General features: G+C 40.5%; 2 protein-coding genes across 3 annotated transcripts in view; both read right to left on the reverse strand.

The window, feature by feature from the left end:
• The window catches only part of LOC119792547 (unconventional myosin-Va-like), a 39,227-nt gene extending 29,341 nt beyond the window's left edge, over window positions 1-9,886 (reverse strand). For both annotated transcript variants that reach the window (XM_038299241.1, XM_038299231.1), the window contains exons 1-8: window positions 9,707-9,886; window positions 6,555-6,665; window positions 5,823-5,994; window positions 3,810-3,954; window positions 3,183-3,339; window positions 2,951-3,094; window positions 1,358-1,439; window positions 1,162-1,269 (exon numbers count right to left, since the gene is read on the reverse strand). In XM_038299241.1, coding sequence (XP_038155169.1) covers window positions 1,162-1,269; window positions 1,358-1,439; window positions 2,951-3,094; window positions 3,183-3,339; window positions 3,810-3,954; window positions 5,823-5,994; window positions 6,555-6,665; window positions 9,707-9,733 — 946 coding nt within the window. In that variant the 5' untranslated portion in view covers window positions 9,734-9,886. The remainder of the gene's footprint in view (window positions 1-1,161; window positions 1,270-1,357; window positions 1,440-2,950; window positions 3,095-3,182; window positions 3,340-3,809; window positions 3,955-5,822; window positions 5,995-6,554; window positions 6,666-9,706) is intronic.
• Window positions 9,887-13,598: 3,712 nt separating this feature from the next.
• Window positions 13,599-21,137, reverse strand: arpp19b (cAMP-regulated phosphoprotein 19b). Its single transcript, XM_038299268.1, has 3 exons — window positions 20,978-21,137; window positions 20,469-20,591; window positions 13,599-14,540 (listed from the first exon to the last, which is right to left on the reverse strand). Exons 1-3 carry the CDS (start codon window positions 21,020-21,022, stop codon window positions 14,370-14,372), a joined length of 339 nt encoding a protein of 112 aa, XP_038155196.1. The 5' UTR covers window positions 21,023-21,137; the 3' UTR covers window positions 13,599-14,369.
• Window positions 21,138-24,703: the final 3,566 nt, after the last annotated feature.

Genomic DNA, 24,703 nt, shown 5'->3' on the forward strand with positions numbered 1-24,703 from the left:
GTTTTATCCAGCAGCCCAACAAAACCTTGATTTTTTTTTTTTTTGGACCATTTATACGTTTCTTTGTTGTTTTTTGTTTAGAAAACATGCAAATAGAAACGGATGAACGGGTCCACCCCTTTGAAATGGGGGTCGTTTAGCTTCTTTGTTAGCCTGCAATGCCCTAGCCTCGTGAGACCATCCTGATCTCGCGAGCTTTCAAGGTTTCACTCGCTAATCAGTCTGGAGACTCTCCGTTAAAGAAAATTTGGAGCCGTTCACCAAACGAACGTCCAATCAGCGTTGGCTTTGAGGCGGGTTGAGGTGTGACGCAACGAGAAGCGCGACAGTTCAGTCTAAAGAACATGGCGGCTTCAGCCGATGAAACTAGCGTTAGCGTGGCTATCGAGCAAGTTTTATCGGAATTACAGAGTATTTCTTCACTGAAAGAAGAGCAAAACACTGATCTGGAGGCTTTTCTCAGAGGAAAAGATGTGTTTGCTCTTCTCCCGACTGGTTTCGGCAAGAGTTTGATCTATCAATTGGCTCCTCTTCGTCGTCGCTCTGTTAGTACGTCATATGCTTCGTTGATCTGATTGGTTTATTTGGCCCGTCTATCACCAACATAGGCCAATCAGCTAACCAGTATTTTCGCCCCTTCCCAAAATTACTTCAACCGAAGGTTTCCAGATGGATATGCGGAGCAAATCCATCTGGCGGAGTCAGGTTAGCAATGCCCCATACCTGTCCATGTCTCTGAAAGGGGGGTTGTTAAAAGGATCATCCCAACCCCAACCCCTTTACAGGGGATCAGAAGACCTCCCCTCTTCAGCCAAACCAACAATTCCCTTTAACGACCCCCCTTTTCAGAGACATAGACCCCCATTCCAGAGGGGGGGACCCGTTCATCCGTTTCTATTTGCATGTTTTCTAAACTAAAACCAGGCTTTGTTGGGCTGTTGGATAAAACCTGGAACTAAACGCTATTTCTGACATTTTGAATTAAAAAAGCTTCCTGGATGGAAGAGAAACTTCTTTAAATTTGGAAACAAAGTCCAGTGGATTGATTTTTAACTTTTTTGGAACGACTATCACCTGGATTACTAAGAATCTTCACCAGCAGAAAAACGAATATATAGTAAAATCAAGATATGTGGAATAAATGAAAGCATAATTCCTGACCTAGTAGTGAGAACGCCCTCCTGGTGCTGCACATTTCTCTGGCATCGTCCACTCCATCTATGACCGGACTCTGACCCTGGTTAGTGCAGCAGAAATCCTCTGCACAGCCTAAGAGCAGATCCAAGCATATTGCTGAAATAGAGCTCGTTTGAAAAATACGCTAAAAGAAAAAGTGATTTTTGTTTTCTACCCAGACCTAATTTGAAGGCTTTAAACTCTGGCAGATGTGAAGAGGCACAAAGCTGATAAAATATATGGTAGTTCCTTTCTCCACAAGCCTAGAAGAAATGCAGTTTGTAGTATTAATATATATTATATTATATTAATATTTAATATAATATAAAACCCAATGAAGAAGGCGCTCTGGTCCGACGAGATCAGACTGAGCTAAATGGCTTTTATGTAAAACACTAAAAAGTTTAACCCTAAGCTGAGACACTTTAACACGACTTTATATTGATTCCAGACTGAGATGTTTCACCAGGAGAAAATAACTTCAGTCTGTGGATGACGGCCAACTCAACCGGGACTGAAACTAAACCAAAAGAAATCCTAAATCCGTCTTCCATCTCCCAATTATGTGTTTTTCTATCGCATTAATTCCTACAGAGAAACATTAAAGATCTAACATAAGGCGTTAGTTGTTGCCATGTGGCCACGTTGTTCAGTAGGATGAGTTTGAAAGCAGAGTTATTGGTTCTAATAGATTCCATATTGAAAATATGAGGAGAATCAAGACTCGTGTTTTTAAATAAATAATATTAATCAGGGATGCACGATATAATGGGCCCCCTATCGGTATCGGCCTTAAAACTTAATATCGGACATCGGCCACCCCACCGATATTTAACCCGATATTTGATCAGCTTCTGAGTTTCTAAAGTCTAAAAAACTTATTTTTTACAGACTTAAAAACTTCTAAAGACGAGGGAAAAAATATTGATACATTAAAATATCCCAATATCTTCCTATGCTGATATATTGCCATTTAAAAACACCATATCAATCTCTTTTACTAATGAAATATTGCTATATGTCATCGTTATGCTACGAAATCCCCCGAAAATTCACCAAATGTTGCCATATTTTTATATGTTGATATATTGACGCGGTATCGATCTATTTTACTAACAAAATCTCACAAGAATTTGCAAAATATCACGAGAGGTTGTAACAGAACGATGAAATTTCACGAGATTTTGAAAGTAAAATAGATCGATACCGCGTTTTTAAAAATCAATTTGATATCAGCATATGAAAATATATTAGAGTATATTATTTTTCAAAGTGTCAGAAATGGATAACAAAACTGCTATTTTCAATGACTACTTATTTTTGTCCAGCTTTAACATCGGTATCGATATCGGTTATCGGCTACATGAGTTTTAAAATATCGGCATATCGGATATCGGCCAAAATCCCAATATCCTGCATCCCTAATATTAATCAAAATATCTGTCCTTATTTTTTTGGCGTTTCTATACTGAAGTTCTTTCCAGGTGGTGTAGAATCTATAGCAGGAGGTTCTACATTAATACAGCAGGTGGTTTCTGAAAGTTACAGTTTTTTTATAAATTACACAGAAATTTACTGATATTAGAAAATTTAATTTGTATTTTTGAATTTGTACTTTTGAATAGTTACTTTCAAAAGTGAGTATTTCAATACTTTCAGTAGATATTTAACCAAGTAACTTTTACTTGTAATGGGGGAAGATTTGACTATGAGTATCAAAGTACAACTGTTGAGGACTTTGTCCACTACTGCAGTTCTACACACACAGATCTACCTGAAAGACAACTCTAGACTTCTCTAGTAAGTAGGTTCTCATATTAGCGCCGATTATGCAGAGATCCTTGTCGAACCCGATCTCAATGTACTTCCCAAAGCGACTGCTGTTGTCATTCCTTGTTGTCTTAGCATTCCCAAAGGCCTGGAAAAAAGAAGCAAATTGTCTTAAAAAAAAAAAAGAAAAAAAACTTTAAATGTGTATTAGATTTTCCCACAGCGGTAAATTTTACCTCCATGATCGGACTGGATGCCAGAACCTTCTCCTCGACGTTGGTCTCCCCTGACGAGCTGCTGACTGTGGCGAAGTAACGCATGGCGTATTTAGCAGAGACCGTTTTACCTGCACCAGATTCGCCGCTTACTATGATGGACTGATTCCGCTGATCTCTGTATGGAAAGGAAAATTCAAGAACTCTCATAAAGCAAAAATATAAGCTGACAGAGAGACATTAAAATATGCTGGTGGAGATTCTCAGTCATCCAGGTGATAGTCGTTCCAAAAAAGTTAAAATCAATCCACTGGACTTTGTTTCCAAGTTTGAAGACGTTTCTCTTCCATCCAGGAAGATTTTTTCAATTCAAAATGTCAGAAATAGCGTTTAGTTCCAGGTTTTATCCAGCAGCCCAACAAAGCCTGGTTTTAGTTTAGAAAACATGCAAATAGAAAAGGATGAACGGGTCCCCCCCTTTGGAATGGGGGTCGTTTGGCTGCTTTGTTAGCCTGCAATGCATTTTGAACTGAAAAAGCTTCCCTGATGGGAAGGAAAACATCTTCAAACTTGGAAACAACTTTAGAGTCATATTGAAAACACAAAAAACTACATACATAAATATCTGTATATTACTGGTTGTATTACCGGGCCATTTGTTTGTATGCTTCCTCAGCTACTGCAAAGATATGGGGGTCCATATCGCCCATATTTTGCCCGCTGTAGGCGTTGATGATGTCAGCTTCATAGATAGGCAGGCTCTCATAGGGGTTGATAGCAACCAGAACAATTCCTGATGGATAAAACACCTGTTAGTTAGTTAGTTAGTTAGTTAGTTAGTTAGTTAGTTAGTTAGTTAGTTAGTTAGTTAAAGCACATTAAACAGCATTTAACTGTGACGAGGAAGGTTTGCTTTTATTTATTATCAGTTCCCCTGACTTATTCGATTTTAGAACATTAATTAGCTTCAGTGTGTCTCTTCCAGCTTTGCATAAACTCTAGACTTGTGTTGCAAACTAATTTTGCCACAGAATCGAATGTAAACAGTTTGAACCAGTCTGTTGTTGCACTTGCTGCATGTTTAGAGTTGTTGAGCAGAGAACACACTTAGGTCTTACAATCTGTAAAAGATTTTCACTCAATACTGCCCTTCTTCCTGCTGACTTTCTTCTTTATACTTTCATATAAGGGCCAGATTTCTAGGATGAGCTTGAAAAACGTAAGTCTAGGCAACTGGACGTGAAGTTTTCTAGAAGACGTTCTCCATCCAAGAGGCTTCTTCAGTTCTAACTAGTGGAGGGGGAAGCACTGAGATTAATATGCTGTAGGTGGAACAGATTTAGGGGAAAAACCAAAGGTGGCTCTGATCCCTCGTACCGGATTGGCCATGGAGGTCACCTGGGAGGTTAATGGCTGTTGGGGGGATCTGATGGGTCGTTAACTCCCTGGTCAGACCTCGGTCACATGTCTCATTGAAGTGTGAGTCAGGTGAGGGCAGGTGAGAGGTGAATCTTCTGGCTATTGTTCCCAAGAGTGTTTTGTAAAGGCTGCGTGTGTGTCGCAGTTAACGCAGATATGCCCCGCCCCTTTCGCAGACACTTTGCTGCATCTCTCCCAAATTGTAGGTTGTATATCAGCTGTGCTGCTGCCATCAACACCTTTGTTTCTAGATGTTGGAGCTTGGCCTGTTTTCCAGTGTAGTCCTGTTTCTCTGACTGTGACTAACTGGATGTGCTCTCTTCATCCTCTGACATGGGAGCTGGCTCGGAGCTCGTCTGCCTGGCTGTGTGTTTCCTGGACGGGGCCGCCTGTGGAGCTGGTTGACAGTTGCCTTTTGTATCTATGCTTCTTTTTCTATGTCTGCTTCTGTCTCCTTGAACCCCAGTGGGCCTCAGCAGATGGCCGCTCACACTGAGCCTGGTTCTGCTGGAGGTTTCTTCCTGTTCAAAGGGAGTTTTTTCTCTCCACTGTCGCTACAAGCATGCTTAGTGTGAGGGATTGCTGAAGAGTCAATGAGTCGATGCAATCAGCTGGTTTTCCTTAGATAGAAAACTTTGAATCAATCTGACTGGATGATCTGGTGAACTGGAAAGTGACCTGAGATGAAATGATGTGAATTGGAGCTATAGAAATAAACTGAATAGACCGCAGACAGGAGGCCTCTGATTGGTCAAATCTACATCCTCTCTACACTAGAATTTCCTAACCGGCTTGTTTTGTTTGTATGGCCGCCATTGTGGAAAACGACTGGTGAAGATGGAGCAGCTAGCAGAGCGAGGTGCGAGAGAACGCTGGACCCTTTTTCCACCTGGATCCCCCCTCTTTTTGGCCCTCATGTCCCTCTGTTGTCGCACAAACTTGCCCCCACTTCCTCACCGCCTCGGCCGTATCTAGACCCACAGCTAGTTCCTGATTGGCCCTCTGGGGTCGTGGCGTGGAACAACATAGTGCAGAGCACGCTTCAATATTGGGCATAAATCAAAAATATCTGCAACAAGCTCACTGTTACACTCAGTAATATGATAGTGTTGTGTTTCTTTAAAGCCAGCATCCTACTAATCAGCTTAAAGTAGTCCAGGTTATATCAGCACATGCAGTGAGTAAGGATCCAAAGTCTAGGCTGACAGTGATAGCGCAGTCAAAGGAGAGGAAGCTCATTACCACAGTAGGTGTAAATCAGCTTGGAGTCGATAAAGCGCACTTTAAGGTTGTGCAGCACGGCCGGCTCGTGGAGGTAGCTGAGAGCCGTGAGGTCATTCTCTCCCACCAGGATGTTGGGGTTTCTGAGAGGGGGTAGGTTTGGGGTTTTGGGGTCTATTCTGTGCTCCAAAACCTAAAAAAAGATACAAAAAAGTAAATAAATTTGAGTATATCCTAAATCAGAAGACGGATACTCTCTTATATAAAAACAAGCAAAACATGCAAACACTGCAGGTCTGTGTGTTTCAGTGATACTTGGAAGTGGAAGCTAACAGGAAAGCCTCTGAGCGTGGCCTGTTCATGTTCACTCAAGATAATATTTGACCTTATTTCCATACCTGATGTGCATGCCCAAACTCGACACAGTACCTTCGGGTAGCAGCGGGACTGGAAGAAAACTTTTTAAACCCCAGTTTGACTCACTTTGCGTTTATTGACGGCAACAAAAACATTTTATTCAGAGAAATACGACCAAAAGCTGCGTTTTCTGCCAGATAGTGTGCAGAGATTACACAGCAGCCCAGCTGTCACCAAAACCCATCATAGAGCCTAAATTTACTAGGCTCTGCTTCCAGCTTCGAGGGAAGAAATATGCACTTGGCACTTTGAGAACATTGCAAATCAATTTCCATCTCGTTGAGCCGTCTGGGTGTGTTTCTGTGGGTTTTTTAGTGGGGGGGGGGGGTGTCTCACCGTTCCATCTTCCAGCTGCAAAGACAGAGTCGAGTCACCAGGATTGTAGTCTCTGAGGAGCTCTGCAGATTTCCAAACTTCTGATGCATCTGGGAGCCAGACGTGGGCATTCTGGATTTAAAAATATACAGAAATGTAGAAACGTGTCAAACTTTCATATCCAAAGAGCCATTTTGCACAGAGTCTGGCAAAATAAAAGTCATTTAGAGACGCAAAATATGACTTTTTCATATATAAATAAAAATACAACAAGTTTTATTTTGGGTAAATATGTGCCATCTTAAACAACAAACATTTGATCGGCTTTATCAGCTTAAAGGAATAGTACACCCAAAACATGATTAGCCTTCATTTTCTACTCCCCCCCATGCTGAACAACACTCTGGAGTACTTTTTTGATATCTCAAATGCATCTGGAGATCTGGGAGGCTTCTTGCTGTCTGCTGACATTCAAATAATGGAGGTCTATGGCGCCCGAGGCAGAAAGGTCCATAAAAGTCCACAAAAAACGTGTCAATATTCCTCCATACTGCTCGTCCAATGTATTCCAAGTGTCCTGATTGGGTAGCGTCCAGAATTTACTCGAAACGAAGTCATTTAGAATGTTTTTAGAGCATAAACAGTAGTGTATAGGATTTCCTGAAAGCGCGTTCACGAGTCTACGGAAACCGCGGCAGACCAAACCAGATGAAAGTGCGCATTCAGCTCGGCAAAGAACTCATGCTCTTCCTCAACACTGAAGTCCTCAGACATTTTTCTTTCGTTGTTTCTTTCTTTGCACAGGTAAACAGCACATTTCTTCTTCTACGCTTGCATTATCGGCAGAGCAGACGCTGAATGCGCACTTTCATCTGGTTTGGTCTGCCGCGGTTTCCGTAGACTCGTGAACGCGCTTTTAGGAAATCCTATACACTACTGTTTATGCTCTAAAAAAATTCTAAATGACTTCGTTTAGAGTAAATTCTGGACGCTACCCACTCAGGACACTTGGAATACATTGGACGAGCAGTATGGAGGAATATTGACACGTTTTTTGTGGACTTTTATGGACCTTTCTGCCTCGGGCGCCATAGACCTCCATTACTTGAATGTCAGCAGACAGCAAGAAGCCTCCCAGATCTCCAGATGCATTTGAGATATCAAAAAAGTACTCCAGAGTGTTGTTCAGCATGGGGGTGAGTAGAAAATGAAGGCTAATCATGTTTTGGGTGTACTATTCCTTTAAACAACAAACATTTCATTAATTTTATTAGCTAAAGACAATGAAAAACATTTAAAAAAATTATTAAGATAAAGCATGCTTTTTCTTCTATAGGGTATGATAATAATAAAACACAATTTTAAGATAATTAAAAGAAAAATAGCTCTACAAAACATATTTCCGCTGCTTTTAATGTCCTGTTTAGATATTCTTTATAAAAACCAATAAGACTGGTATTTATTCTTAGAGTATAGCAATATATCATTTTTTTATCCACAAAATTAAAAACAATCCACTGGACTTTGTTTCCAACTTTGATGATGTTTTGCTTCCCATCCAGGAAGCTTTTTCAATTCAAAATGTCAGAAATAGCGTTTAGTTCCAGGTTTTATCCAGCAGCCCAACAAAGCCTGGTTTTAGTTTAGAAAACATGCAAATAGAAACGGATGAACGGGTCCCCCCCTTTGGAATCGGGGTCGTTTGGCATCTTTTGTTAGCCTGCAATGCCCCATACCTGTCTATGTCTCTGAAAGGGGGGTTGTTAAAGTCTTAGGGAGGCGGCCGTTCGAACCGTTGCATTTCTAAATTCTCCTGAGTGGTGCACGACTTTACAGGAGTTAATAAAGTGAATGTGATTGGTCGTTTATCAAGGGGGCGGGATTGTTGTGGCGGAAGGTTCGCAATCAATTTTGGTTGTGGCCGGTTTGTCGGAAGCATCTTGCTAACCAGTTAGCATCTTAGTGCTAGCAGGTTCCCAATGGGAAATTCCATTGGGACCAAGTAGCACTAAATTGGTGACTTAGAAACGACGCTGTCAAGGAACGCTATGGACAGCGGAAACATGCAAGAGGAGGAGAGTTTAGTGTCGGAGGTCGTGGATGAGTCTCCTCCGTCATCCATTTTTTATTTAGAGGAGGAAAGCGGGGACGAAGATGTTGTGGAAGAGGACGCCAGGGCGGCAGAAGCTTGGTTTGGTGTAGAAGGCTTCCAGCCGTCCATGTTTGAGCCCTTGCCTCGCAACGCTGCCAGTTCTGTTAGCTCTACGCCTGCCGAAGACACAGACGTCCATCCCCGTGAACACTGGGACGCAACTCAATGGGAAAGGAAAGGATTCTGGTTTCAACCGTTGCATATATTAGCTGCGACATATGAATCAAGATGCTATGACCGAAAACATTTAACTGACAGATGAGCGTTATATATGATTGGTCGAATTTAGTTGTTCAGGCTGACGTAGAACTAACTGGCCTGCAGAAGATAACGAAAAAAACACAGATTTTAAGACAGGTTTTTTTTAAAAATAGAAATGTTCTTTTTTGGGAAAATATGGTCTGATAAATAGAACATTTATATACATGTTTAAACCAGAATTATTTGACATTTAAATATGATTTCCCTACGACTGTAATGCCTTGCAGGGCAGCCTAAAGCCCACTGCTCTCATTAAGCCAAAAAAAAACAAAAAACAAAACAGTTTAGGTGTTTTATAAAAAAAAAAAAAAAAAAAAAGGTGAGTCAGGAAATTGTGTTTATACCAAACTGAACGATTTTTGTTCTCTACTTCAAAAAAACACTAGATTTTAAAATGGAAAAACGTTCTAATTTTATTTCAGTGTTAAATTCGGTTTAAATTAACGGATTATAATTTTAACTGAGCCCTGATCTAGAGAGCCACATGTGGCCCCGGGGCCGCAGGTTGCAGACCCCTGGCCCCCAGCAACAGCTGGTTGGAAAAGCTTCATCATCTGCGGCAGCAAACAGACATGCGCGTAATGAGGATGTTCATGTTCATGTGGCAGAGTAACGGAAGGAAGAGCTGCTTTTAACACGTTCATTTCAAGAGTTCAGAAAAAAACCGTTAAGAAGTTAAACGTTGGTGTTCAGTCGTTACTCCAAACGGACTTAGAAAGGAACGAAGATAAACCGCTTTGTTATCATTGTCGCTTCCTACCTTGGAGTAAAGTTCAGAGGCAGCCATGACTTTAACGCTCAGCGGAGATTCTTTCTAGCAGCTTGAAAGGAGGAGAAACATTCTGCTGCCTCCTGGATCTCCTTCACTTTGCTCCTTCCTACCGACCAGGAGGACTGGGCTCCCTCATGCTCAGCAGCTGTCAATCAGCTGTGCGTGCCCCCCCTCCACCCCACATAGATTAACAACCTGAGCCAATTCCGCCCCCTAGTGGCTAATCATTAAATTAAATGACGTATGGAAAGCAATTGCTGTCAAAATCCGCCTCTCCTTTCACTGGGATGCTCTAATAGTTTCCCAACTTTTTTTTCTTACCATGAGTTCCCCTCTCAGTCAAAAGTATTGAAGATTGTCCAAAAGTGAAACGTACAATAACTGTTTAAAAAAAAAAAAATTTACTTAATCTTTTACTTTGCTTAATCTTTTATTTCCATCTCAAATAAAAACAACATAGATATGTTGCTTGGTTAGAAAGGAAGCAAAAAATAAATAAATAAAATCATATTATAAATCTGTATTTATAAAACTGGAGCTCCTGTGTGTAACTCCCTTATAATCCCATTTAAACTGCAGGAGTTACAAACAAAATACAGAAAAAAAGTATAGTTACACTGACTTAATTAGTTTTACTTTGTTTTCATCCACACACATGGGCTGCTTTGATGAGCTCTGGTTGCTCAGGGTGAAAAACAGCACATCCCAGGCTCTTCTCTGCACCCAGAATGTTCCTCTTGGTTTTTAATTCGTGTCAAAGCTGAACTCAAATAAGAAAAACGTGCTTTTTGGTTGATAAAAGCTTGTGTAATTTTTTATTTTTTTATCACGTCCTCACAAAGCAAAACAGACCCCAGCCATATTTTATTTTACTACCTAAGAAATGAAATATTTCATGTACCCCTTGCAATGCACTCACGGACCACTAGGAGTACAAGTAACCCCTGGTTGGGAATCACTGATCTAATGGCGTGTATTCATTACAGAAACCATTTCAAAACACAATAACCTTCTATGGCTTCTCTTTTATTATTTAAAAAAAAACAGGACTTGATAAAATTATTATAACAAATTAGAATTTCTAAAAACCTATCTGGCAAGTGGGTGATATTTTTTGGTGTAAGTTGCTGATTAAATACTCAGATTGTCTTTTTGTGTTTGCAGTCAACATATTTTCTCTCAGATAAAACCTTCAACCTTCCTTATTCAGATGTAAGTTTATCTGGTTTGCTGCATCTGCGTCACACTGACAGAAAACTGAGTTAGAAAAATAAAATAAACAAATTGTTTTAAACTAAAAGGTCAAATAAAGGTCTTTCAAATACCTTTATGTAATGTAACTCCACTACGTTTTGCAGTGTGGACCAACGTAGTGGGGGTACATTTTCCCATGAGACTGGGTTGTACAAGTTTGACCTCATGTTCGCCAAGAGGGCCTTCGTCCACTGGTATGTGGCAGAAGGCATGGAAGAGGGAGAGTTCCACGAGGCCAGAGAGGTCCTGGCTACTTTGGAGAAGCATTACAAGGAGGTGGGTCGTATAAACGGACTGCTGGGCACCAACAAAGAAGAAGAGGAAGAAAATGAATACTAGAGGGACAGGCATATATTTGTTCGCAACTTCCTTCTCTTTGTCAGCCTGGATGATTGGTGTTCCTATGGGTTTCTTTATTCATCTAGATCCCTAATTAAAAATTTCTAGCATTAATACTTTATGTTTTTTCCCCCTGAAATCCTTCTGGTTGGTGATGTAATGATGTCTGATGCCGAGTTCGAATTCAGAGGCTACATCCTCCCGAAGGCCAGATTGCTATGCCAATTAGTGCAGCATATTGGCGCGGCACCATAGCAGGGCGTCATAGCGCGATGTCATAGCTCAGCGCTGAGGTTTGTTGGGATTGAAAGACTCCTCCTTACGCAGCCGGCAAAAGTCTCCTTCTTTTTGCCCGTTTTGAAGGGCGGGTTCGGCGTATCCAACGTAGCATTGGATCTCCCGTGATTCATTGCCAGTCCAAGCAAGCCGGCTGCTCCGTGCTCAGAGGATAAAGGTACTTGGTGCCGAACAATGGTGAATAATAGAAGTGCATTATTTGAGTAGTTCCATCTGAAATTAATTAAAATAGTTGTTTTAAATGGGTATTAATTAAGATATGGGGTGGATAATGTTTGGTTTTGGCTAATATTTAAGGACAGATTCTAATATATCTGTGTTGTGGGGACTATAAATTTGGTACGATGCAGCTGTTGAAGCACCTCAAAAATGTTAAACACCCAGAACAGCAGTGAGAAGTTCTGTATTAATTCTTTTCCTGCTTTGTGTGTGAACTCTCACAGTTGCTAGGCGACAGAGCTTACAGTGGTAAAAGCCGCAGAATGCTGGACCTGTGTGGATGCACAGCCAAAACTATGGTGGCCCTGAAGTGCAAACTGCAACTACAAATCTAAAAGCGTAACTACATTAAGGAAATCGCAACTACATTAACCTACTGGAAAAGGTAGGTACCAGTGGGAAACATGAGACATCGCTGATTGGACGACGGCGCCGTTTGACCCTTGAACCGGAAGTCATTCTGCCTGCTGCGGCTTTTGAAAACATGGATATTGTCGGCGCCCCAAACATAGCCGCCGTTATCCAGGAATATTTTGAATCAGGACATACGTATGAGGTGATACTGGATATGCTCAAGGCTGATCACGAAATTTCAGTTAGTTTGCGTACACTGAAGACACACTTAAAAGAAGCTGGACTGTTCAGACGACGCAACTTCCGGTTCAAGGGTCAAACGGCGCTGTCGTCCAATCAGCGATGTCTCATGTTTCCCACTGGTACCTACCTTTTCCGGTAGGTTAATGTAATTGTGTTTTTCTTAATGCAGGTGCGCTTTGCTTTATGTAGTTGCGATTTCCTTAATGTAGTGGCACTTTTAGATTTGTAGTTGCAGTTTGCACTTCAGGGCCACCGTACAAAACTCTTCCGGTCTCCTTATTTTCATGAACTTTGAAGGATCCAGTCCACATAGACCAGGTCCTTGGAGGATGCAGCCTTTGAAATCGAACACACCCTGAATGCTGTTGGTGCTAGCGGTACCACATGGATCCTAATGAGGGGCTCTTTGCCTGAGGTCTGTTTTGGGTTTTCACAAAGCTGGAGCTGGACATAGTTTCGGTATCAATACCTTTTATCAAGTCTGATGTTTTAATAAAGTCAACATTCCAGAAATGTCATAATAAGGGGATTCTCTTTGGGCATTCATGGAAGTCTTTTTGAAGCTTTCATTTAGATAAGATCAACCAAAATCAAGGAAGTTATGGCATCTTCTTCCAGCCCCATTTCCACCTGTCCAGGTACAGTCTGTGTTTTTTCAGTCTTGTTCTGTAGGTCTTTGCAAGGAGCAAAGCACCAAGAACCAGTCTACAGGTGTTGTGAATGAATGAATGAATGAATGAATGCACACCAATGTGTTAATTGATGACGGAAAGACATCTTCTGCCTCCATTTATCGGTTTACTATAGTGTGTTGAATTAATATTAATGTGGATTTAAAGACATTTCAATTAGGGGAAAGAATTGCCAGGGGGAATACAGGCTTCCTACAGCATAAGGCGAGTTAAATTCAAGACTTTTTAAGGACTTGCGGGAACCCTGGAATATATATATATAAAAAAAAGAAAAAAGAAGTATTCTACCAAGACTTTCGCAAACCCCATGCAGAACCTCCATGGAGCTCCTGTTGAAGACCTCCGCTTTAGCCCATCTGTTACAGAATACAATAACGTGAGAGAATTGTGTAGAAAATAACTGCCCAGTGCAGCAAATGTTCTTCTTAAGTTGCACAAAACAATAAATGCAAAATTCAGATACAATAAATCCAGAACTCAGGTTTAAGATATTATGCAAAACTATTTTATTTACAAAAAAAATGGCACAGCATATCAGCACAGTAAACACACATGCACACTCCAGACATGACGTGGGAATGTTTTCCCATGTGATCCAAAAAGGGAATCCAGTCAAACGGCGAAAAAGACGAGATTCACCACGATGATTCTCACTGAGGGAGCAAATATTGCTCAAGAGGAAACGACTGTTCGTTACTTTAAGGCCATATTTCAGAGGTCAGGATGAAGAGATCAGCAGCATGTCGTCGTGAATTAACCGTATTAACATGGATTTAACGCAAATGGACACAAGCAGGTCGGCTGCACATTAAAAACTGAACCGTTAAACAGAGCCGGAAAGGTAAAATATAAAGCTTTGATGAGTTCACTATCTAAAACTGGTTAACATTAGGAAATCCTTTTAATTAGGCATCCGTTCCCCTTCATAGTGAACGGCCATCACCAGGTTCCTCTGCCGTCATGTAAACATCATCTCCGAAGAAATGCGCTGTTATCACTTTACAAGGAAGCCGGCTCTCCTTTAAATGCAGATTGAAAGCTAAATCATGACCACATTCCTTTTGTTGGGTGCGTTCAGACCCCATAACTTGGTTTAAATCTTTAACATTTTTAGTGAACTGTTTATTAGACTAACTCTTTTTCTTTAAGCAGTTTAGGGCAATACATACAAAGGCAAGGAAAGATGACTAAAAACAGCAGGTAGGTATAAGATGGTTGATGGAATGATAGCAAATAAGTAAACAGAAGAAGCGTCAAACGGCTAGCTTGCTGGCCACGATGGAGGTCTTCCTCTGGGGGAGGTCCTGAGGGGTGGGGATGTGGTCCCCTGTGATCTCCGTCTTCTCCGTCGGAGCCGACGGCAGCTGTTTGTTCTTCATTTTGGCCTTGGCCATGTTGTAGTCCCCGGAGTCGAAATACTTTTGCTGGACAGAGAACGACAAAGGCAGAAGAATGAGACCCTGATGTCAATCCCACCCACATCCATTTCTATCCGTTAAGTGGGATTTATTGCCTTTCGTTTGCTGTTTTTCATCTTTTTTCCCTTTAATTCAACTCACTAAGTAAAAAGAGACCTTCCTTCAAGGAGAGTTTTCGCTGTTCCTATGAAATAAAGATGTGAGGATCTAATGCTGCGTTCACACCGGGGGCAGCTGGTGCGACAGAAGCAGCGAGTTTACGTGCAAAGTCAATGGTTGACGTGCGTCAAGGCGCAGCAAAAGGTCCCGCAGCGCGTCTGAGCAGCTGAAGCAGCGCGTCGGGCGCGTTTTGGCATCTGACGCGCGTGACGCGCCGCGTCAACCAATCAGAGAAGCTGATCTGGGAGCTGGCTGGGAGAGAGACACAGCGCTGATGACACAGACCGCTCTGATTACTCCTCTACGTTCACGCAGCAAAAGCAGCAAAATCGTGTCTGCTGCTTAATTTTTGCTGCTTGAACCAGTTAGTTCTGACGCTCTGGCTGTGCGGTGCAAAAGTGTGTCTGAGGCGCGTTGGGCGGAGCTTCACTATCCTTTCTCTGCCTTGCAGCTATATTTGCTGTGATCATTTGGAATAAAGTAGTTTTAATATGTGTTTAAATGAGAAAATACACCTGAAAACGTAATCAGTGCCGTCAGTTCATTCAGATTATTATCCTGCCTTCAATATTTTTTCTGTCGGAGCCGCTCAGACACACACACCAGCGGCGCGCCGACAGAAGGAATCCCTTCATCAGCAGCCTCTGGCCAGGTCACGTCCTCGCGGTTCACCGCGGCAGCTGGTAGGCGTTTTTCATCTAAATAATCCAAACTGCATATTCTGCCGGCAGATTTCTGCATTTTAAGTTAATTTAGGCGTCAATAAACTGTTTAAGAGGAGAGAGATCATAGCCTCTGATCATCAGCGCTGTGTCTCTCTCCCTGCTTCAGCTGCTCAGACGCGCTGGGCCTGCTGCTCCTTTGCTGCGCCTTGACGCGCGTCAACCATTGACTTTGCATGTAAACTCGCTGCTTCTGTCGCGCCAGCTGCGGTGTGAACGCAGCATTAGTCATTCGTTGCGTTCGCCTGTCTGCTAAGCTCAAAACAACCGCGCCTGGCTTGACGGAGAAACCAGGAGAACAGCTGTGCATATTTACGACAGTGCACTTTTACTTTCGCCCTCTGGGGGGAGTCTCGCTGGAAAATCAACACCGGTTGCATAGTATACCTTTAACCTTTAACTTAATGTCTGTGGGTTCCAGAAGCAATTAATGCCACAATAATAAAACTACTTTCACGTCACAGCCTTGACTTTGTTTCCTCTACCAACGAGACTTCATTTAAATTCTTAAAATCTAGATTAAGTGGTTTGTTTAAAAGCAAGTTTTAAATTCTGGTAAGTTAAATTTGTAGAATTTCCTGGAAGTAAAAAGAAGTTTTCTTAATTTGGTGTATTTAAGACCACAGGTTCCGTCGAATCTGGTCATCGATGGACGGTGGAGAAGGTTCCAAGTACCCGGTTTGATCCCCACAGGCTGAGTGAGACCCTTAACCCCCACCCTGCTCCCCGGGCGCCGCACAATGGCAGCCCACTGCTCCCCAAGGGGAGGGGTTAAACACAGAGAGTTCATTTCCCCATTTATATTTACAGACTATTCACCAATTAAACTTTCCCCTTTTCACCCAAATATATCGGTGGAAAAGATTTCCACGAATTTAAAAAGTAATAAAGGAGAAGTCCGCATATATTCAGAATTCAAACTTCGGAAAGTACTTTATATATAAAAAATGAATGGCGCTAGGCTTACCGCACCGTGACGTCACTGCCGGAAGATGGCAGGAGGGAGGGGCTACTATATTTGGGCAAAAATGGCCGCTCCCAGACTCAGTGATCGCGACGAAAATTATTTTTCTACTGATTAACGCCAAATTCCTTTAATGACCGCAAACGTATTAGTTTTAGGTATAAATAATCCTATCTTAATATTTCTTTAACATGCTTCATCAAGTAAATTTAAAATACCAACAGAGACTTTATTTAAAAAGCGTGTGGTGATCAGGACGTAAAACATTGTTGATGTTAATCCTGGTCTTTAAGTGCCACTTCTCTGCACGTTTAAACTCTCATCCATCAGTCCTCATGACCCACAGCTCCCCGTCCATCAGATATACACATCAAGTCCATTTGTGGTGGATGACTGAGCAAAATGCGCCAGTCTGTAAAAACCAGATGAGCCACACAGGAAGTCAGACGAGGAATAAAGCGGCGGATCGATACATTCCTAAATAAGAGGCATCGCACCGACGGGTCCTGTAGCATCGAGTGAGAAATCCTGAAGAGATACGTGTGTATAGATTTACCCTCGCTGCCTTTGAGTTCAATCAAAGAATGATTAACAGATTTCTGCAGCTTTTGACGGCTGCTGAGGAGCTCATGCAGTTTGAATCAGTGCTGCAAGGGAGACATCTAAAACATGGAGGGCAGTGAAATTTGAGGAGCAGGTTTGATAACCACTAATCTATTACAAAACGGATGAAGAATCACCAACACTTAAGTAAACTTAATTCTACAGGGTATTACAGGGTTCCTACAGCATAAGGCGAGTTAAATTCAAGACTTTTTAATGCACTTGAAATAAAAATTTAAGACCAAATTCATAAGAAACACAAGAAAAACCTGCTTGCGACAACTTAACCCAAAGGTTTATTTTAACATAAACCACTGCACTAATGTTTCAAATGTTGAAAAGCTTCGCATACAGGAAGAAAGCTAAAAACACACAAATGACAGATATATTTTAACAATTATTTAACTGAATTCAAACTTTGTTTTAGCAGGGAACAAAACAAATCAGTTTTAAAGCCCCAACATAACCAGTGCTAAGTCTTTTTGCAGCTATTTTTCTTTCTATGGTTTTCTTAGTATGTTTGATTTGGTGATAAGTGGAGGCGTTGCAGAGACAAGGGTGGAACTAAACTGAGAAATACCGGCTGTTTCTCTGTAACTCCATTTTGACGCTTTGTGTTTCGTGCTTCGCATGTGCGTCTCCACTGCCTTAATTCCCATCGTTCTGATCTTCAATGACTTCTTGCATAAATCCACTGAGCCTCATGTATGTTCCCTGGTTTTAGCCATGGAGAAAACTCTTGGCTGGAGACAATTTTGGTTACATTTACACTTGCTCAAATTTTCCAGGCAAAAAGTTAATGGTGCATGTCCCAAATGTCCCGGCCGCAACAACGCTTTATTGGTTCCGCTATCGGGACGGAACCTATAATGGAGAGCTGTTAATTTTTTTTTTAATAAAAATAAAAAATAAAAATAGACAATTTTAACGTTTTATAATTAAGGCCTTAGTTTTATTTTGAAGAATTCAATGCCTTTTAAGACTTTTTAAGGACCCGCGGGAACCCTGGATTAATTTATCCTATTTACTCACTATCAAATGTTTCACTCAGTCTGTTTCACCTTGAAGGCCTCACCACTCCCTGCAGGATGGTGTTTGTAGCTTCTTCCCAAAACCAACCAGATTCTTTCTCCAGGTTTATTCATAACATTTTACTGTTTAACCAAAGGGTCTATAATTTGTTTTTACTCTGACTACTTTCCATTGTTGTAAGTAAGGAGGAACAGACTCTGCGCAGGCAGAACGGGCCTGAATACAGAGCAGAAAGGGCTGGATGATGAACTGCTCTCTCTTTGCTAAGTTATGAAAATAAAATGCCGACTGAGTGAAATCAATCAATCTCCGTTTATTTAACAAGGCTGAATAGTTGAATACTTTTTTTTCCCACTACATGGATCATTTCAAATGTACATTTTATACATTAACTTGTTTATAAAACAGTTAACTCAGAAGAAGCCATTTTGTTTTTATAAAAATACTTTTAAAACATGAGCATTATAACAGACTGTAGATCTAAAGGGGGAAATCTGCAAGGCTAAATGCAATTTAATTGCTAATAAATAGTTTAATAAATCTAGACTTTATGTAGATTTCTCAGTTTTATGGAAGTATTAATGATAAAGTATCTTATAAATGGTAGAAAGGTCAGAAACTGCAGAGTGGTTGCCTATCAGCTAAAGCTAGAAAACTGTAAACATAGCATCTGCTTTGATGAGCAATATTTCCAAAACTGAATCCAGTTTTAACTCCTTGCCTCTCGGATCTCAGGGGGAGCTATGCTAGCGGTTTCCAAGGAGCAGAGCATAACAGGTAGGAGCCATGCATCTTTACATTACATTAAATAGCATTACAATTTTTGTTAAACGGCAGTAAAAAAGAGGGAGGCACTTAAAAGATTTTAAACTCTCACAGGAACAAAGGGTATAATTCAAACGTTTTTCGAAAAAAGTAAAAAAGAAAAATCCATTGGATTTTGTTTCCAAGTTTGAAGACGTTTCTCTTCCATCCAGGAATTCAATTCAATTCAATTCAGTTTATTTATATAGCGCCAAATTCACAACACATGTCATCTCAAGGCACTTTACAGTTCAACCAGATCATACAGTCAAATTGATACAAAGTTTTCTATCTAAGGAAAACCAGAGATTTTTTAATTCAAGATATCAGAAATAGCATTTAGTTCCAGGCTTTATAACGCTATTTTTGACATTTTGAAATAAAAAAAGCTTCCTGGATGGGAAGCAAAGCGTCTTCAATCTTGGACACAAAGTCCAGTGGATTGTTTTTCTTTTTTGGAATGACTCTGACCTGGACAACTGAGAATTAGTGACGGGTGAATGTCAAATCATTCTGGCTTAAACATGCATATAAAACATGTATATAAATGTACTCTTTATCAGACTATATTGTCCCAAAAGTTATAAAAATTCTATTTTTAAACAAAATCCCATCTTAAAATCTTTGGGGGGGGGTTTTCTGTTATTTTATGCAGTTTCTAAGTCACCAATTTAGTGCTACTTGGTCCCAATGGAATTTCCCATTGGGAACCTACTAGCACTAAGTTGCTAACTGGTTAGCATGATGCTTCCTACAAACCAGCCACAACCAAACTTGCTTGTTAACCTCTCCGCCCCAACAATCCCGCCCCCTTGATAATCGACCAATCACATTCACTTTATTCACTCCTGTAAAGTCGGCAGAGATGGGAAGTAACGAAGTACAAATACTTCGTTACTGTACTCAAGTAGATTTTTCTGATATTTTATTTTAATTTTTTACTTATTTTTATGGCGACTTATTACTTCTACTCCTTACATTTTAAAAAATTGGCTCGTTACTTTAGTTTTGAATCATTTCAATGGAGTTACCTTTATTATTTTTCACGTCATCAATACCAAATTCAAACTAATTGGATGGGAATCTACGTTGCATTTGACGCACCACTACAAGATGAATCGACAGATTCGGCGGTATTCATTGGCGGCAAATCATTGCAGCTTGGTGGCGGTGGCGTTAGCATAGTAGCATGGATGTATCTGTACTTTTACTCAAGTACGGAAAGTGAGTACTTTTGCCATCTCTTAAAGTCGGGCACCACTCGGGAGAATTCGGAAATGCAACGGTTGGAACGGCCGCTTCCCTACGACTTTAAGGATCCGCAGGAACCTTGAGAAGGGCTCCACAGCTCTATATGCCAGAGCGGCGGTGCAGAGGCAGCCATTTTCACTCTTTTTTTTTTTTTTTTTTTTTTTTAGATAAAAATGTTTTGAGTTTTTTTTTTTTTTTTTTTATTGTTTTTTTTTTAAATCGATACTAGGAACTGAAAGATCGATATGTCGGGCAGCTAAAAAATAAAAATCACGATATATTGCAAAATCGATTTTTCTTTTCCCACAAACCCCTACTGGAGAGAAGCGATTAGGATCTCCTACAGATTAGAAATGTGGAGCTAAGGGCCTGAAAGGTTGGGGTCAGGGTGAACTTTACCCCTTTCTGGAGTCTTTTCCTCAGAAAGTCTGAACCACCAGGTTTGGCTCCCAGGTTAGGATACCTGGCCTTCAGCTTGACCTCCTCTGCCTTTTCTGGGCTGATCACTTTATCCTCCATTTCCTGTTGGAAGCAGAACAGAAACTGACCAATAAATCACTCATAACAGATCCAGCAGCTGCAGCACATTTTAAACGACATGGCCAACAAAGATCAGCCCCACGAGCTAAACTCCCACAATAGCTTGTTTTTCCACAGCTAACGCTTCATTTGCAGAAAATGATTAAAGAAATGTTTGTTTTTTAAGGTTTGTTTGTTAAAAATTCGCAAAACAAAACACTGTCTGAAAAAAAACTATTTTATAGTAATTAGAACTAAATGACGATGGAGATATGAGTGAAAATGAGCTAGTTGCTAACTAGTGGCTAACTAGCTCGGTGTTTGTTTGCCACCGTCTGCGTTTAACCGTCGCTTATCGCATTTAAAGTGCGGTTTATTGTGTCGTTTACCTGCTGTTCCTCCACAGTCGCCATTCCTTCCTCCTGCTCAGACATTTCCTGGATGTAAAGGCGAGGATCTGGGCTCCAAACCGCGTCTGTCCGCCCGAGCAGTTAATGTTCTAGAAGATGACAGGAAGCAGCGCCAGGAGGACGGTGCTGTTAGCAACAGGCCGATTAATCGATCCCAGAGATGCAGGATTAGCTCCTTTTTATCCCCGGCGCCACCTAAAAACACTGCTAGTAGTAACAATATACACTCTTAACGCCAGCTACAATATGTTAATAAATTGCAAGAAGCCATAAAGTCACAAACTAGAGTTTAATACCAGTTTTAGTCCGTGAGGCAGACACCCTGTCTACTTTTAAGGCTAGGCTTAAAACTTTCCTTTTATGATAAAGCTTCTAGTTAGAGTGGCTCAGGTTATCCTGAGCTATCTCTATAGTTCTGCTGCTATAGGCTTAGACTGCTGGAGGACATAGGGACCCCTTTTTCATCATTCTGCTTCATTCTATCTCTATTCTCCCACTCTGCAGAATCTGTTAGTTCAATCTCTAACGTTCTGCTCTCTCTGCTTTTCCTCAGAGTAGCTTTGCCTCGTCTGTTCCTGTTTGGCTGTGACGTCATCCTGGAAAGAAACATCAGCTGTGCTGCTTCTATCAACACTGTGCTGCTGTCTTCAAGACATGCCTGTAATCTATGTAATGGGTTAGCTTCATCTGGATTTATAGACAGATATAGCTGGTTATCATCAGCATAACAGTGGAAATTAATCCCATGCTGTCTAATAATTCTACCAATTGGGAGCATGTATAAAGTAAAGAGAATTGGTCCTAGCACTGATCCCTGTGGTACTCCACAGGTAACCTTTGAGCGTGTTGAAGATCTATCATTAACATGAACAAACTGAATTCGATCAGATAGATAAGATTTAAACCAGTCTAGTGCTGTTCCTTTAATTCCAACAAAATATTCAAGTCTTTCTAAAAGAATATTATGGTCAACTGTATCAAATGCAGCACTAAGATCCAACAGGACGAGCACAGATAGAAGTCCATTATCTGAGGTCATCAGAATATTATTAGTGACTTTCACCAGAGCTGTTTCAGTGCTATGATGAGCTCTAAAGCCAGACTGAAACTCTTCAAAAAGTTCATTATGGTGTAAGTGACCGCACACTTGTTTGGCAACTACTTTCTCAAGAATTTTGGATAAGAAAGGAAGATTGGATATAGGTCTATAATTGACCAAGTCATCTGGGTCATGAGACGGTTTCTTAAGCAGAGGTTTAATTACAGCAACCTTAAAAGCTTTAGGTACATATCCCTGTAACAGAGATAGATTAATCACATCTAAAATGGAGGAGGAGATCAAAGGGAATACCTCCTTAAATAACCTGGTTGGAACTGGATCTAACATACAAGTTGAAGGCTTAGATGAAGACCATAATTTTGCTAATTCAGAAAGTTCAACTGGATCAAAGCAGTCTAAACCCGGTTCAGATTCCATGACTACCTCAGGTACAACCGCGGATAGAGGAGTGCTTATGATCTTATTTTTAATAAGATCAATCTTATTTATAAAGAATCCCATAAAATCATTGCTGCTAAGAGCAGGTGGAATGGACGGTTCAACAGAGCTATGGCTCTGGGTGAGTTTGGCAACTGTATTAAAAAGAAATCTAGGATTATTCTTATTCTCCTCTATTAATGAGGAGAAGTATGCTGCTCTTGCTTTACAAAGGGTCCTCCTATACAGCAGTAAACCATTTTTCCAGACTAGGAAGGACTCCCGCAGGCCTGTGGAGCGATATTTTCTCTCCAGTTTCCTAGCTTTTTGCTTCAAAGTACGCAGCTCTGCATTAAACCAAGGAGCAAGCTTTCTATTTTTAACGGTTTTCATTTTCAAAGGAGCTGCGTTGTCTAAGGCAATACACAGAGAACTAGCAACCCCATCAACAAAATCATCAACCTGTGAAGGGGAATAAGCTAAGCTTTTGCACTCTGCAGCACTGCTCAGCGACACAGAGGAGAGAGAAAGTGAAGCAGATTCTTTAAAATTTATAACTGCACTATCTGATAAAGATCTACTAAAATTGAACCTTCTTTTGGGGGAGGAGAACTCTGTTAAAGTAATCCTGAAGGTTATTAGAAAGTGGTCATAGAGGACAGGGTTGTGAGGAAATACTGTTATTTCTTCACATTCTATGCCGTATGTCAGCACAAGATCCAAAGTATGAAGATGATAATGCGTGGGACCACTCACACTCTGAACAAAGCCAATAGTGTCTAAGATAGCATTAAAGGCTGCTCTTAAGCTATCGCCTTCAATGTCAGCATGGATGTTAAAATCTCCCACTATGATGACCCTGTCAGTATTTAATACCAAATGAGAAAGGAACCCTGAAAACTCATCTAAAAATTCAGAGTAAGGACCTGGTGGACGATACAAAGTTACAAAAAGAAGAGGTTTTCTTGCCTTGAAATTTGGATCAGGGAAATTAAGGGTTAAATGTTCAAAAGAGTTGTAGGTATTAATTGTTTTGGGAGTAATCAGTAAGTCAGACTGGAAGATTGTTGCTACTCCTCCTCCTCGCCCAGAACTTCTGGGGATGTGAAAATTTAAATAGCTTGAAGGAGTTGCCTCATTTATGCTCACATAATCCTCTTGCTGCAGCCAGGTTTCTGTAAGGCAAAACAAGTCAATGTGATTATCACAAATCAAGTCATTAACTAGTAGACTTTTAGAGGAAAGCGATCTTATGTTAAACAGACCGCATTTAATTGTTTTAACTTTTTCCCCAATTGGAGTTATTTTGATTTTAATTAGATTATCATGATTTACTCCTTTGGGAATCTTTGCTAATTTATTAGATTTTGGTCGTGGGCAAGACACTGTCTGGATGGAGTAAAGAGTGATTTGAATAATCAATGAATAAAGGGTGATTCCACTTAACTTTTCCCCACCTTTAGCATTTTTAATCTACTATAATTGAAAAACTACAACATCTAGACACATCAAGCCTGGACTAGGATATTCTAAACTACTTTTAGAATAATTGAAACCAGGTCTCGGATTTGTGAAACCTTTGTTAGAATGTTCTTGTTTTTAATTATTATCATTATAGTTTTATATCACAAGCTAGTTTGAGATACCATTGTTTCCACAGCTAAAAGGTAAAAAAGAAATTACCTAATAAGACAAGTTAATAGTCTTTCTGAATCGTAACTTTTTTTAATATTTTCTGTACCTTTCTAAAAAAACAACTGATATTCTTGGATTAGATCGATATATGAGATGTGCTGAAAAGGGGCCCCTGAGGAGATAATTCATTGGTTACGATTGATGTAGGACAGTTCTAGATAGTTGGGTGCATAAGGAAACTAATTATGCCATTAAAGAAAAAAGATATTCCAATGTCAATTTTAGACCCACCAAAACCCTGATGGTGTTCATTCACACACGTGTGCACAAACGGACACGCGTGTCCATCCTGTGAAAAACGGGGCCTTCACAGACAAGATATTGAAATGTGCTTAAGAATGACAGTTGCATGTTATATTGAACTGATGCATGCATTAGCAATGTGCTAATTGTTGAAGATTCTCAGTCATCCAGGTCAGAATCATTCCAAAAAAATTAAAATTAAAAACAATCCTCTGGACTTTGTTTTCAAGTTTGAAGACGTTTCTCTTCCATCCAGGAAGCTTTTTCAATTCAAAATGTCAGAAATAGCG

This window comes from Cyprinodon tularosa, unplaced genomic scaffold (assembly GCF_016077235.1).
Source record: "Cyprinodon tularosa strain WSP-4 unplaced genomic scaffold, ASM1607723v1 ctg1117, whole genome shotgun sequence".
Taxonomy (NCBI): Eukaryota; Metazoa; Chordata; class Actinopteri; order Cyprinodontiformes; family Cyprinodontidae; genus Cyprinodon; species Cyprinodon tularosa.

What these genes read in the sequence shown, in the direction of transcription:
- arpp19b (XM_038299268.1), bottom strand. Translation starts at nt 21,022, where the DNA reads ATGTCTGAGCAGGAGGAAGGAATGGCGACTGTGGAGGAACAGCAG. An exon ending in CGACTGTGGAGGAACAGCAG is followed by an intron (nt 20,592 to 20,977) that starts GTAAACGACACA and finishes TGCTTCCAACAG; the next exon opens with GAAATGGAGGATAAAGTGAT. An exon ending in GGAAAAGACTCCAGAAAGGG is followed by an intron (nt 14,541 to 20,468) that starts GTAAAGTTCACC and finishes TTCTCTGTCCAG; the next exon opens with CAAAAGTATTTCGACTCCGG.